At 28.9% G+C, this 12507-nt stretch overlaps 1 protein-coding gene across 1 annotated transcript; it reads left to right on the forward strand.

Moving 5' to 3' along the window:
- Positions 1–507: 507 nt before the first annotated feature.
- Positions 508–6874, forward strand: LOC129972922 (uncharacterized). Its single transcript, XM_056087241.1, has 4 exons — positions 508–628; positions 2984–3137; positions 5413–5656; positions 6716–6874. Exons 1-3 carry the CDS (start codon positions 617–619, stop codon positions 5631–5633), a joined length of 387 nt encoding a protein of 128 aa, XP_055943216.1. The 5' UTR covers positions 508–616; the 3' UTR covers positions 5634–5656; positions 6716–6874.
- The last annotated feature ends 5633 nt before the right edge of the window (positions 6875–12507 follow it).

Below are 12507 nucleotides of genomic sequence, written 5' to 3' on the forward strand. Positions count from 1 at the left end.
ATGCATAAAAAATTCTCATTAGTAGACAGATAATCAAATTTTCATCCTCAAACATGTAATTTACAATGAATATAATTTTCATATGGAAATATATAGTCAAAATATATTTACTAAAATTTTCAGAGCTGAAATTTTAATTTTATAAGCACAATAAACTAAATTAAATCAATCAATCAAATTGTAATGTAAGTATTTTTCTGAAATTGAGATGTTTTTAATAAATCAAAATTTACTTACCAAGCAACACAGAGAAGACCAAGCTTCCCGTACTAGAATTGCAAACGGGACAGTTTCCATTTGATTTCATCCTATTTCGCTTTCAGCATGTTTTTGTCTCACTCAGCATATCCGAATGCCATTCTGCTCTGTTGGAAACGAGACAATTAACAAAAGTATTGTGTTCCAAAATGTTTTTAAATATTTTAATTTAATTTACTTTTACGGAAATGTATTGTGTATCACAAATGACATAAACAGTCACATAATATTACTGGCACGTGGATTAGGTATATATAACGGCTTCGGGAAATCACATATTCAACGAATACCGTTCACACTTCCAAGAATTTAAGTAATATCAAATCTAAGTGAAATTTAACAAGGAATTCTATAAAAAATGATTTCATCAGTAAGTAGATTTTCTTCACTTTTTTAGTGTTTAATACTAAAAAGAACTTTAAGTATGTAACAACTTATGTGATGAAATTTTTTAAAAAAATATTTGAAATTTGTCATATTTTTGAATATTTGCATATAAAAGATTGAAAAAAAAATACATCTTTGAAACTAAAATATACCATTACATATTTTTTTTTAAAATTAGAAAAAAAAGGGTTTTTTTTGTGTGCTTAAATGAGGTATAAAGCAAAAATATTCTAGTTTAGGGATTTATCAAATGATTTGCTGAAAATGTTTCGGATAACTTAAGAAAGATATTATCTAGTTCCTGAACTAAAAAATTAACTGTATTTCTATCCATTCTTTAAATATTAGGATTCGACTGGTGAATAAGACGAAATTTTCACATTTTTTTCACATTGCCAAGCATTAAAATATTTCTAAATAAATAGATTACTTACTCTCTAGTTCAAGATCTGCAGAAAATATTGAGAAATTATTATACGAAATTTTAACAAAAAGTATGTATTAGAATGTCATTTATGAGGTCCCTAATCAGGAAATTTTATTAGATTAGAATTAGAATTTAGAAGATTAGAATTTGGGATAACAGTATCTTAAGATACAAAATAGCATTGAAATCTATGTAAATGATAGTAAAAAAATTATTGTAATTTTCCAAAAAATAGACTTAAAAGCAAAATTTTAACGATTTTTATAAAGAAACCATTCAAACATTAAGAATATTAATTACAAACTTATTTATAATTTTGCAAACATTTTAAGGTAGTCATCTACTTTAAAGTTTTGAGCAAAATGAAAAGCCGTTAGTATTTTATTTAAAAAAAAGTTCGATATATTGAAAATTCAGTGTAGGAAAGCGATATTAAATATCGACAATTTATTTTACACAGAGAAATAAATTGAGCTCGTGGCAGAATGATACATTAATGGTAGTAAAATATTAACGAGGGATCTATAGATTTTTTTATTGTAGAGTTATGTTTCGCAAGAAAATTTTTATACTAGGATTTCCAGTAGCTAATATTAGCTATCAGAGCTAAATATATATTCCTTGTTAGAAAAATGCATTAAATGAAGTAAACAATAATTTTTTAAAAATTTATGTCAGTTAATGAATGTACTGAAGCAAAAATTATAATTTTTATATAGTTCTCTCACTATTACAAATCGTAAATAATAAAATAATCACTAATCAATAAAATAATCTTAGCATATTAACATTTTAAACAAAAAAGTTTGATTCTTCTGCTATCGGAGCTGATTGATTGCTGGACATTTTCTGAATTGAAGATATTTAATGAAGAGAATAATGAAAACATTAGATACGTGTTAAAATAAAAAAAAGGAAAATATTTGTAATTTCTCGTGCGCAAAATATATAAAAAGAAAGTATTGTAATCATCGTAAAATTCGGACTCGAGATTTTGACGAATCTCTAAGTTTCAGATTAAGTTCAGACTAAGTTTCAGAGTCTGAAAAACACATTTTTTGAAATTATATTTTTCTGTCCGTCTGGGAACACGACAACACGAAACTGCTTTAACCAAGATAGATGAATTTGATTTCTACTCTAAGTTTGTAAATTTATATTAAATTTCGAACAAAATCAACTCTGTAGAAGTGTACCTGTCATGCTATTTGCATATGTCAATAAGATATCCGAATATATAAGATAACACGAAAGGAGTGAATGCATATGCGAATATAAGTTAACATAAAAAGAATTTCGGTAAATAAAATACGACACACAGATTTTATATCAAAAGTGCAAATATATACCAAACCTCAAACCAAATTTATCAAGGGGTTTGTAGCTAATTGGAATGAGCGAGGAGAGAACCTGGGACCTTGCGGTTCGCAACCCAGTAACATGACCACGATACAAAAGCAATTGCTCGTGCAGTGCTGCTGTTAACTGGCTTATAAGCTTTCACCACAGACGGGGAGACCACAAAAAGCGGGGAGATAGAAATCGAGCTATTATTAATACATTAGAAGAGAGTAGGCGAGAAAGCTTTAAGGAGATCGTTTCCATTGATTTTTATTGAAACTGTCAGTGCCAAAATGTAAATTAAAAAAGAAAAAAGCGGGGAGATAGAAATACGTCAAGAAAATTGGAATTTTAGTCTTATTTATGTTACATAACAAAGCACATTTTTAAGATTTTCAAGTGTCTGAATTAAGTAAATAGACCTATCATAAAAATTAAAAAAAAATTTTTTTTAACAATTTACTCATATAAGAGCCGAATTGATCTTAGAAAAGTCGATTCGGCTCTTATATGAGTATGGCTCTTAAATGAGTCTCAAATAAGGTAAAATAAAATTTTTCTCTATTGCAGGTGAAAACATTAGGCATGCTTTTTTGCATGTCATTTCTAATTCTTCATTTAGAAGCCCAATTTCTAGATAACGCAGTGTCACTGGGAGGAGCCCCAGTCGGCGTTTATTCAAGACAAGGTTTATTTGGAGACGGCGATAACTTAGCTTCTTTAGGTGAGATATTTTATTCCTACATACCATTTTAATCCTTTATAAGACCTGGAAAATATATTCACTTCCAAATTCATTAGATTTCCCAATTCAAATCATTCTGTTTCAAACCCTTTTTTCAAACTTCCAAAAGCTTAAAAAATATTAATAAACATTTTGAATAGATAGAGTGAATTCAGCAGAAAAATTAATTGATCAGTTTCAGATAATTATTTTGAGATAGTTATGCATCAACATAAAGCTGGGGGAAAAATTTGACAAAGTACATCTGAATTTTTGATCGATTTATCTCATTCTCTTATCTCAAATCTCAACGAAATATTGTAAATACTGAAAAAAATTTAAATACCATCTACTTCCGGCCATTTGGTCACCGGAATTCATCCTTAAGGGTTATCAACATTACATGCTATTTCCAACAATATTAGATAGTTATTAGGTCTTCAAAGTGACAGACTACAAATTTAGTTCACATACTTTCCCATTGCTGTACCAACTGCTTTCGATTATTTGGCCACCAGTATTCATACTTAAGAGCAATAGAAACTGCCTACTATTGTCAACAATATTAGATAGTCACTAAGTTTCCTGATTGACTGATCCCGAGTTTCATTCACAGATCTTCCCACCGCTGCACCAAGCAATTCCGGTTATTTGGCCACCAGTATTCCTCTCTTAGAGCTATAGACACAATATACTCTTCCCGACAATATTAGATAGCCTCTAAGTTTCCTGAGTAACTGATCCCTAATTTCGTTCTCAGATATTCCCACTGCTTCAAAAACTACTCTCGATCATTTGGCCACCAGTATTCATCTTTAAGAGCTACCCAGGCTACTTACTATTCCCAACAATATTAGATAGTCACTAAGTCTTCTAAATGATTGATGCCAAATTTTGCTGCACCAACCGCTTCCGGTCATTTGAACGACAGCATTCATCCTTAAGGATTATCGACACTACATACTATTCCCAACAATATCAGATAGTCTTTAAATCTTCTAAGTGACTCGTCCCAAATTTCATTCACAGGCCGTCTTCCTGAAACACCAACTATTTCCGGTCATTTGGCCACCAGCGTTCATTTTGTACGGCTATGGACACAATATACAAATCCTAACAATATTAGAAAGTCACCAAGTTTTCTATGTGACTGATCCCTAATTTCGTTTACAGATATTCCCACTGCTGCAAAAACTACTTACGGTCATCTGGTCACCAGTATTCATCTTTAAGGATACTATTCTCAACAATATTAAATGGCCACCAAATCTTCTAAGAACTTATCCCGAATTCACCATTCAACTTCCGGTCATTTGGCTACCAGTTTCACCCTTAAGGGTTATAGACACTAAATATTATTCTTAACAATATTAGCTAGTGACAATGTCTTCTGAGTGACTGACCCCAAATTTTGTTCATAGACCTTCTCCCTGCAACACCAATTAATTCCGGTCATTTGACCATGTTCACCTTTAAGAGCTACCGACACTATTTACTATTCCCAATAATATTAGGTCATCTAAATCCTCTCATACACATCGACATTTAGCTTGTAAATGATATTAAGTGGGTGTTTTTTACCTGACGATACAAGTGACCATAGGAAATGTGGTGTAAAATAGCGAAATGTAGATATATCTGTTTCTCAGAATTGGAAATTCAAAGCAGTTCTCATTATGATATAAAATTTAAATTACTTCTGCATGACAGTATAGCATTAATTGGTGTATAAATTACTACAGCATAACTATATAGTATTAATCGGTATAAACTTTGAATTAGTTCTGCATCACTGGGGAACATTAATTGGTGCAAACTTTACATTACTTAGGCATGACTGTATAGCATTAATTGGAAATGACGATGCATGACTTATATCAAAAGAATTTTTGGACTTAGTGACTTTTACATGAACGATGACGATATAATGTCCTCTCCTGTAACGATATAATGTCCTCTCGTATCACAATGACTAGTCACCGCAATAGTAACACTAGTACTAACGTCAGTTGCTAAATAACAATCAACAGTTATTTATTTCCCAGACTCAAAAGAAATCAAAGGGAAAACAGTTATTCAATTATCAAAGATCCAGACACTATTTTCTGTAATTTCTGATGTATCGAATTTTTTTAAATTTTTTTTTATCAAGAATTGCATTAGGCAAATTAGCATTAAGAATAAGAAAGTGAGAAAGAAGCCTTAATCCCTGTGAGATAGTTGTAAATTGATTTCATTAAAAACAATTATCTATAAATTTTGATCTTGCTTACAGGTGGTGCACAGGTTGGAGTATACCGCAGGCAACAGAACCCTGCCTTTTTATATCAATTAGCTAGGATTCCTGTTGTGATTCCATCACGATTTTCCGTAGATCGTCGACCTGTGAGACCTAGGCCACGCCCCGTAAGGCCCCGCCCTAATTCAGTGAAACCTAGTGGCATCTCAGGAAGATCTGGACTTCTTGGACTTGGTCTTCTAGGAGGTCTTTTATGAAGTGTGTGACAAAATAAAGAAAGGTATTTCTAATATTTATTTTTTGTGGGTTTTTTAACCCAAAACAGGAAAAAAAAACTCTGACTAATTTCTTTTATTAAAACGTAAATTTTAGAATATTTGAAAAGAAATTCGTTTTTATTTATTTTGTGAGAATTAACAAAGAAATGAAATAGTATCAATTTATCATAATGCCGGATTTACACTCGGCTAGGTTATAAGACGGCCAGTAAGAAGCGCATGCGCAGAAAGGCTGAAAAATGCTGTTCAATCGATGGCAAGTAATTGTTCCGACGAGACAACAACATGCCGCTGCATTGTATTTTTTTTTCTTAGTGAGCATGCGTTTGTAGAATTTGGCGCTTTCTTTGGCGTGAAAATATTAATTACTTAGATAAATTTCGACATTTTTTGCATTTTGTGCTTTCTGATGCATAGTTTTTATTTTATTTTATTTGCCATTTTTTTATAGTTTTACAGATTTAGGAATGTTGATCTTTTTACCATCATTCTAATACGATACGTAGTGAAAAATTCAGGGACGCTAAAACGGGAATTTATAGCCAAGCATGGAATGCCTGTATCTATCTTATGAAATTGTGGCAAACATAAATCAGTCCCTTTTCCCACATGCGCTGCTTACTGGCCGTCTTATAATTGGCCGAGTTTATGCTCGGAAATTCAGGATGTATGAATTTCGAGTATGAATGCGATAGGACAAATGCAGCTTCTGAAGATATTTTTAAATATCTTTTAATGTAATTGAATTTTAGCAAATGATTATAAATGGAAAGTAATAAATCGCCATTTACCTCAATAAGTTTTTATGATTTTTAAATCGTTAGATATATTCAAGAATCATTCCTTTGAATTTTATCGAAAATTGTCAAAACATCTCCTTTTAACTACATTGCAATATAACTATAATTATGTAATTATAACTTATAACTATAACTTTGCACTGTAACCTCAAGGTTACATATGCAAACCTAACGCATTTTTTAATATAAGGGTATGAAATAAATTCGTTTTGTATTTTATTATATGATGCTATCTTTTAATATTTTATTCTTTTTTTCTAGGTTTCGAATTCCTCCTTCATTCGCTTTTGCTCGAAAAAAAATAAAAAACAAGAAATGATTTGAATTTCACTGCCTTTATATATTTTTTAAAAACCTAGCCTAAAAGTTATTTGATACTTTTTTTTCATCATGTTAATAGTAAGAAACTCGTGTAAATGATGCCTTTTCAAATAAAATAATTCCTGTTATTTTCTTCGTAGTTTTTTGCATTTCATTTTATTGCTTTAAATACTAATTCCATTTTTTATATCAACATCTTTAATTTGATTATTTACCTTTGAGCCGCTCTTGCGAAATGGATTTATTAACTCATTTTTTTTGTTTATTAAGAATATTAGATCAACAAAGAAAACTATATGAAGTACACAAAAATAATTATACCATTTTCAATTTACGAGAAATAAAATGCATTATTAAATACTTGCTTTAAATTTTATTATTGTTTATTTATGTTAAAAATTTTTTTTCAATTTTTCTTGTATGCCATTTCATATTTCACAAATGTAATGTATCGTTCATGTATAGTAAAAAGAATTAACAAAACATTGCATAGTATTAGTTACATTGTATTAATTATACATTATTACATAGTATTAATTACACAATATTAATTATACATTGCATAGTATTAGTAAAATCTAAAGGTAACATTTTAAAATAGTATTATTTTATCTAGGTATGTAAAGAAAAATACACGCTCTATTTTCAAAAAATTGTTCACGATAGATATTTTTGCACATTCCGACAATTTCCAGTAATGTGTTGAAATACCACGATATGAATTGTAATACTCTCCTGTACATGCATCCATTTATCATTTTTTTTATTATCATTTACAGAGAAGATTTGAATTCATATACTGGATTATAGATTATAAAAGACAAACTGATATATTAGATGTTGCTCTGGAAAGACATTTTTATACGTTTTATTGACCAAAAATGATTGTTTTATTAATTTTGCAACCCTTTTCCCAAACCTTTACTTAAGTTTCAAAATTTCTAAAAAAAATTAGAAGTATTCATAAGTAATGAATACTTCTAACATAAAAACAAATGCTACAGTTATTGGTAACAGAAAAATCGGGTACCAGAGTTTCGCCAAGGCTGAAATGTTCTAGACAGACCTATCAAATTTCGCCAAATAAAATAAAGCTCAATGTGTGTGTGTGTGTGTTGGCACTCTACAGAAAAGACAATTTGACCTACAGCTACCAAATTTGGTACATGTATACCTTGGAGGTCGGGAATGTGCACCTGGGGTCCCTTTTTTTGAATTTTTAATTAGAATTTTAATTATTAATTAAAAACTAACTTTCCCACCAAAAAAATATTCATTTTCCCCACCGCCAAATGAGTAAGGGTTCAATTTTTTCCCCCCAACAGTAATGAGGCTAGTCTTAAGATTTTTAGGCTGATTATTTCAAATGATTATGTTTATTTTCTTAATGTTTGATGCATTTAAAATTAAACATTGTTAATTAATCGATCTTTCAGATTCATTTTGAAGTACTTTTGAATTAAAATAAAACAGAATAAAGGAAACTAAAAATTTCTAATCTGCATAGCGTTACCCCAACTGGCGTAGAAAAACTCACGCATTTGCGTTACCGTAACTGGCGTTGAAAATTCACGCATGCACATTGTGTTCTGATTGTTGACATGACAACCATTATCAACGGATGATTTATTTTTTAGATTAGTTGCATGCTTTTGTAATTAAAGTGTATTTATGGTAGTTATATATTTTTTGGATAAGCTTATAGTTTTAAGTTCATCGTTTTTTAAGTAGTTTTTTTTAACCTGTTTTCAACCGATTATTTTAAACGATTCCTTTATTTTCTTAGTGTTTGATGCATTTAAATTTAAACATTGTTAATTAATCGATCTGCTCATAATGAATCTAAGAAAATTTTGTTGACCAACTCTTGAGATATTACATAAATTTAAAAAGATATTCTTTAGTGCCCATAAAGTTTAAACGTTGAGTGACTCTATTTTCAGTAATCAGATTATAAAAAAATGCTTTGTTTCAGTAAAAAATATTATTATATTAATTGAAGATAAATTCTTTCCACTTTAATTTAAAGCATAAATTCTACGGGTGCTAACAGAAAATGAGAGAGATACATATTACGTTATGACTGAAGGCGTTTATAATATTATGTGTGAATTATATGACTATCAAAATTTGAAGTTTTAAAATATTTTGATGAAGAAGCTATTAAAGTAGAAATTGCATAAAATATTTAATTATTAAAATTTTAACGAACATTAAGGTTGGCGAACCGACTGGTCGCCAAAGGCGGCTAGTATAAAATAACGACAAATCTTAAAATGTTTCGACAAATCTTAAAATCTTTTCTACAAATTTTAAAATGTTATATCTTTGCTCCATTCACTACCATGTGCCTGATTCTCCTGATACTCTTGTATGACCTAAATATCATATTGAAACAATTTTGTTGACGACATGTTTTTATCGTGATACGCCAAAAGTAATTTCCTGTGAGTTGTTAATGATTGTTGAAGGATGATACAGCATTTAATTAAGTATTGCTAGTGGCAACTAAAAGGAAAAAAAATTATTCAAAATAATTTGAAAGTTTCCAGGTATAAGGCAGCATTTTCCATTTCATTTCATGAAATATTGAATCGTTTGGACGACACAATTGAAGTTAAAACTATATGTTTTTTTTTCAAAGTGCCTTAATTAATTTTTTGAAGAAACAATAATAAATTACGATACAATTAGATAAAAGTTGAAGAAAAATGTAGGTAATGCATAAAATGCCGACAAAAGAAAATTAAAAAAAATGCTTGTAGAACGTAAGCCTGATTTCCAGAAAATCGCCATAAAGTTTAGGAAATCATTTCAAAAATAGGCTAGAGTGATGAATAACATAGCATAAGGAAAATTATAAAGTTTTAAAGATTTTCTCTCTGATGCATTTTCCATCTTTTATTTGTTATATTTTCTTTATTTTATTTTGACTACCAATGATGACTAGCTTATTCGCCTATAATACTTACCACATTTTAAAGGGTGTCCCAAAATTAACGAAAGATTTGAATTTCCCTCGATTCGCGCAGTAGTGTTGGCAACCTTATTAAAAAACTATTTGACAGCTGATAGTTTAGAGTTAGTAAAAACGGAGCGTTACACAACAGAATAACGTGTTAACGCAAGGTTTGAATTTAAAAAAAATCACAGTATTTTAATTGTTATATTTAAATTTTTATTATTATATGTATTGAATCGTAAAATACGCAAGTTAGGGTTACATGTAATAACACAAAGAATAAATAGCCACCACGGTTTTACTGGGGTTTTTTTTCCCCACCAAATGCATCGTGTAACAAAAAAAAAAAAAAAAAAAAAAAAAAATACAAAAACAACTTCCTAATATTCCTGAAGCGATTTGTTCAAAGAATTACGTTCTCATTTCTGAAAGTTTCAAACTTTTCAGAAATTTAACAGGAAATTTGATTAAAAATGATTCTATTACTAATTTCCTTTTTTCGTTTTCTTTCTGAAAATGAGAAAAAGGCTTAATACTAAATAGGATTAAATAATGAAATTATAAATTGTCATTAAAAATGAGTAAGATTAAACATTTTTGGTACATCGTTTAATTTATCGTTATAAAGGATTAACAAAAGATAATATTTTATTTTATTTTGATTTAAAATGAGATAAATTATATATTTTAACTGAAAAATAAAATGATAGAAATCGATTTTAATCGAATTCATAACTGATTTAGTATGCAATTATTCTTATAATTTAAGATGATATTAATTAATTAAAAATAATCATTGAGCTTTTATTACATTAACATTTTCTTCAGTAACCAAATGTAAGCATTTTTTATTGCAATTTTTATTACAGGGCATTCAAATCTTATATTGCGCTATTATATAGAGCATTTACTTTTATAGAGGCTTTTAAACCGTTAGAGACAGACATATAGTTCCAATTGGAAAAATGTTTTTTCTTGTTTCGCACGATAATATTTTATATCGTTTGGGAATGAATGCGTTTCTCAAAAAAACGAAATCTATTGAAAAAAAAAAAAACGAAACTGTTCTCCAGTCCTATCAATCATATTTAATAAAATATTCCCGATATTATAACATTTTCAACAAATTCAATTCCGACTTGCGAAAAGTTACAAATCACGAATTTAAACGAGAATTTCGAAGCCTTGAGAGATATTTTGAAATCGTATGCAAATTTAAATTATGCACTGTTGTGGTACAAATAAAGACTTTTCTAAAATAAATTTATATATAACCCCCATTTAGGTTGAGCAGCTGCAATTCGGTAACTTTCATTATAAAATCATTTTTTTTTATCGTATGTTTTAAAAAGTTGATAATTTTTTGCTAACTATGACTGATGGTATCGAAAGACTATATAAAAGCTTTCGTAATTTTTTGAGAAATAAATTTATTAATTCAAACAGCATAAAATATATTTTCTCTATCTTAAAAAACAATTTTTACAACTAGAAATACATTCCTATCTTGAGTGGTTTATAAATCAGCTACAAGCTTCAATAAGAATGGGCATCTTTTAAATGTATATAATTTTAATTGGAATTAAAAAAAATTATTGAACTTTTCAATAGCCGATTCCCCCTCCCCCCATTTAAAATAATCGTTGAAGTAACACTATATAGACCGAAAACTTCCCCATAATATGACAATTTGACATATTATCTGCCTGAAACGAGCGAATCAGCGGAGTTTGCAAAAAGTACCCGAATAAGGCCTCAAACAGCCAGACAGACTTCCACTTCCCTGTAACCCTGTGTTGTTGGGCCATTAGCTATCAGTATAGTGTAGTATTTTGCATTAAAATCCAAATCTTTGACTTCTGGCCGGTTATGATTTAGAACGCGGAAATGTGTTGGAATATGGGGATGTTTTTAAAAAATAAATATATTATCAATAAATAATATTTAAAATGGGGATACAAGTTTGCTAATCGTTGAATTTTACTTAAATTTTAATTTTGCAGGCATTAAATTTTTATTTTTGAGTATTGATTAGTTATTTGCGTTTGTGTTTGTGAAATAATTTAAAATAAAAATTTAATGATGATTAATAAATATAATTATTGTCATAAAAATTTCGTGTAAAATTTTTTTATTCATATATTTTAGAATTTTTTTATACTTAATATTTTGTTTATATTTTTATTTATATATAAGAGGCAAAATGATTATCACCACAAAAAAATAAACAAATAATATCTTACACAGTTAATAAATGATGACTTTTCAAAAGTACAGCATCTCTTTAAAAGATTTGTATTTTTCTTTCAATAGAAAGCCAGTATGTTTAAGCAAACTGGATTTTCTTACAAAAAAATTAACGATAATAGTTGATAATCATCTTCTAAATGAACTGCAAAAGTTAGAAGAGGGAAAAAAAAAAAGAAAAAAAAATTAAAAAGAGTACTTTTATCTGCTGTTGCCATTTTACATTTTTTTTTTGTCTGTCCGTATTATTTGCTGTTCTACGCTTTAAAATCATTCCATTACGATATGGTATTTTAAAACTTTTTCTGCAATGCTCAAATAATTACACTTTACTTTCAACCTAATTTGACAAAAGTAACCAATCATAATCACTCAATGACAATTGAAAATATATAAAGCAAAGAATTAGATACGACAATACCTACAAAATATACTTGCATCGCAAATCATCATCATCATCCTTTTCATACAGAAAACCGCTAATTAGGCATCGTCGTCTGGCAACAGTGCATTTCGCATCCGA

This window comes from Argiope bruennichi, chromosome 6, assembly GCF_947563725.1.
Source record: "Argiope bruennichi chromosome 6, qqArgBrue1.1, whole genome shotgun sequence".
NCBI classification, from domain to species: Eukaryota; Metazoa; Arthropoda; class Arachnida; order Araneae; family Araneidae; genus Argiope; species Argiope bruennichi.

Coding starts and splice junctions, on each gene's coding strand:
- LOC129972922 (XM_056087241.1), top strand. Junction 3,138..5,412: donor CGATAACTTAGCTTCTTTAG/GTGAGATATTTT, acceptor TCTTGCTTACAG/GTGGTGCACAGGTTGGAGTA.